This window comes from Quercus suber, unplaced genomic scaffold (assembly GCF_002906115.3).
Source record: "Quercus suber isolate HL8 unplaced genomic scaffold, Cork oak 2.0 scaffold_270, whole genome shotgun sequence".
NCBI lineage: Eukaryota > Viridiplantae > Streptophyta > Magnoliopsida > Fagales > Fagaceae > Quercus > Quercus suber.
The window spans coordinates 609,830-613,664 of NW_027069726.1; the positions used below are offsets into that span (position 1 = coordinate 609,830).

The 3,835-nt window shown below is 37.4% G+C and overlaps 1 protein-coding gene across 1 annotated transcript; it reads left to right on the forward strand.

Annotated features, from left to right (window-relative positions):
* Window positions 1–854: 854 nt before the first annotated feature.
* Window positions 855–1,613, forward strand: LOC112023830 (uncharacterized). The gene has a single exon (XM_065781541.1). It carries the CDS (start codon window positions 855–857, stop codon window positions 1,611–1,613), a length of 759 nt encoding a protein of 252 aa, XP_065637613.1.
* The last annotated feature ends 2,222 nt before the right edge of the window (window positions 1,614–3,835 follow it).

Below are 3,835 nucleotides of genomic sequence, written 5' to 3' on the forward strand. Positions count from 1 at the left end.
TAAGTCTTTAGGAATCCAACTAGAAACTAATTACAGAAGATATACTAAATAGGCAAAGGTGTATCCTCCAATTCCAAGAACTAATCTTATCAGATGACCAATTGAGAAATTATGGATTGTATGAAATTGAACAAATCCTCCAACAATATGGAAGATCACCTAGAGATTATCCACAAATGATCCAACCAGATATGGATCTTATTCAGAATGAGAATAGACTTATTCAAGAAGAAATGTCATATGATGTATCAAATTTGAAAAGAGAACATGAGATCCTAATTTCTGGCCTAAACAATGAATAGAGAATAATCTACAATTCTATAATGGAAGTTGTTGCTACTGAAAGAGGGGAAATGGTTTTTATCTATGGACATGGTGGAACGGGTAAAACGTATCTTTATAGAACCATCCTATTTGGTATAAGATCAAAAGGAAAAATTGCTCTTGCTGTTACATCTTCAGGAATTGCTGCCTTGTTGCTTTCTGGTGGAAGGACTGCTCACTCAAGATTTCATATCCCAATTAATGTAAATGATGACTCTACCTGTGACATAAAGCAAAGAATAAAAGCAGTGGAACTTCTCTAAAAAATAAGTATTATACTTAGGGATGAAGCACCGATGGCACATAGGAATTGTTTTGAAGCTGTTGATTGGACGTTATGAGATATACTACAAATTGAAGATCCTTAAAATGCTAAAAAACCTTTCGGTGGTAAAGTTGTAGTTCTAGGTGGTGATTTTCGACAAATACTTCCAGTTGTGAGAAAGGGAAGACGAGAAAATATAGTCCAATCCTCAATTAACAAGTCATGTCTATGGAATGATTGTCATGTCTTTAAACTCCAAACAAATATGAGGCTTCTACGGAACAATATGAGTGGAATAGAAACATCATCTATAAAGGACTTTAGTGAGTGGATTCTTAAAATAGGTAATGGTGAATTGGCAGAAGGAGATGGGGATAACAACATTTCAATTCCAAGTGATCTGATTATCCAACCTTCAGAGAATCCAATGCAAGATATTATAGACAACACATATCCAGGTTTGGAAACTAAATACACAAATCCAAGTTACCTACAGGAAAGGGCAATTCTCGCCCCTACAAATGAAGTTGTAGAAGAACTAAATGACTACATTGTGTCATCCTTAAATGGAGAAGTTCATGAATATCTAAGTTCAGATTCTATATGCAAGGCTTCTTCAAATGTTCCTGACCAAGAAATCTTGTATACTGTTGAATTTTTGAACACGTTGAGATTTCCAGGATTGCCAAACCATAAACTGACATTAAAAATAGGTTTGCCTATAATGTTGCTTAGAAACCTAAATCAGAATAAAGGTCTTTGTAATGGAACAAGACTCATTATAACAAGATTGGCTACATGGGTGATAGAAGCAGAAATCATAACTGGCACTAATATAGGCAAATGTGTATTCATTCCAAGAATAACATTATCTTCAAGTGATTCAAAATGGCCATTCGTTTTAAAGAGACGACAATTTCCAATTTCAGTGTGCTTTGCAATGACTATAAATAAAAGCCAGGGACAATCATTGCAACATGTTGGAGTGTATTTGATAGGCCACAATCTGAATGACCCCTTGTGATTAAACCAATTAATTAATTAGCCAAGTTGTTAATTAATCAATTAATCATGCAATTGCGTGGAAGCACAAACAAAACACCAAAAACTAAATATACAGCGGAAATTAAATAACACGGTGATTTGTTTACGAATGGGGAAAACCCTAACGGCAAAAACCCCACCGGGTGATTTTCAGGTCACCACTCCCAAAACTCCACTATTATCAAATCAAGCAGTTACAAGTAGAGGAATCTCAAGTACCTTACCAACCTACAGTTGAACCCTTACCCCAATACCCAATTGGACTTGATCTATAGCGACAATTCCCACCTTTGATGCACGGCTCCCAAGTACGTGACTAACCAATGCACGGATCCCAGTACGCGACTTCAAATACCAACTAAGGAAGAAAGGTTGGCTGCAAAGTTCTTTAGTTCATCATTTATGATGAATAACAGGAAGATACTTGGTTACAAAACCCTTTGGTGCAAATACACAGCAACTTCTTGAAGGAAGATGAACTAGGTCAAGAACTTTGTCTTTTGATCACAATTTGCTTGAACAGAGATTGCTCAATGCTTTTGCAACTTGTGTACCACTTGACGGCTCTTAAAACAATCCTTTTATATGTTTAGGGTTAGAAGAAAAGAAGGCCCAAAACCATATTCACGGATCCCAAGAAAATCAGATTGAAAAATCTGAAATATTAAATCTCGACAGATAGCAGGTGTCGAGGTAGCTATCGAGAAGGTGTCGAGCTTTAATGAAATTGCACTTCAGCTTGCTTTTTCTTGGACAGACTTGATGACTTCAACACTTGACCTTGAAACCTTGTTTCTTGAAGTATTAAAAACACCAAGAACTACCCAATTACAAATAGAGTGCGTTTTGTCAAAGGATTAGTCAATTTACATAAATAAGTGACATATGTTCTTAACAAGTGAAAACATATATGTCCTAACAATCTCCCCCTTTGGCAATCCGTGACAAAATCACAGCAAACAAATGAACATATGAGAGAAGTCATAAATCACTCAACTCATATTCACTTGTTGAATAAAATAAAATCTATCCTAACACAAACTCTTGAAAAACTTTGCAAGAAGAGAGTTTATGGCAAGTAGACTTTGACAACCTGTATTTCTGAAACACTTTAAACAAAACTCATCAAGGCATCTTGTGTGAAACAGAAATAATAGATTGCATACAAGTATAAAGAACATATGTATAAAGAAAGAGAAGAAACGACACATGAAGAGAGAGGTGAAAGAAACATACATCCACATATATAAAGAAGTATAAGTACAATGTATGTAAAAATGGTCAAAGGACCTCATATACAAGATCAATGTATCTAAAAAGTAAGAAAAGAAAAGATACATATAGAACCTCACTACATCCCTCAAAAATATCAACACTCTCCCTATCAAAATGTCCTATACTAACTCTCCCCCTAAGATGACTACTCTCATAACCCAAAACTACTCCCCATTTTTGTCACAAGTGACAAAGGGTAGAGTGTCATGTAGACATCTCATCAGTAGAGCTAGCATCCCCATCATCATCATCATCATCATCATCATCCTCATCATCCTCAGAATCTAAAGCTGCTGGAGTAGGTGGTGAAGGAGTAGCCTCTGGAGCAAAACCACCCATGGTCGCCTGCCGTCGTGCAATACGACCAACACGAACATTCACCTGATACAACTCAGCGGAGAGTGTATCAAGGCGAGTGTCCATGCGCTGCAGCTACACCATAATGTCTCCTAGAGATACATCGCCCGTAGAAGAAGAAGGAGCAAATATAGATGGAGCTGATCTAGATGGAGCCGAACGGGAGGGAGGAGTGGCATCCGTCTGTCGCAACCTGAACTGCGCCTCACTACGTTTTATAGTAGCGGCATCTATGGCAGATATGTGTGTGAAGTGGTCGAACACAGGAAAGGGAATGGAAAAATGGCGTAATATTCTCGTGATAACGGAAGGAAAGATGAGCTTATCATGGGACGCCGCATCAAGATGAACATCTATGATAGAAAGAATGAAGTGAGAAGGAAAATCTATAGTAAGATGCTCTAATAAAGATAACAAAAATCGAGCACGAGGTTCAGTAATGGAGTTGTAGTGAGAGAGTGGATGGAGTACAAAAGTCATCACCATGTTAAGAAATCTAGGACCTTTAGCAAAAGGCCTACATGATGTGTACTGATGCTCTCCCCAATCAGCTGGGCGCTGACAAAAAGC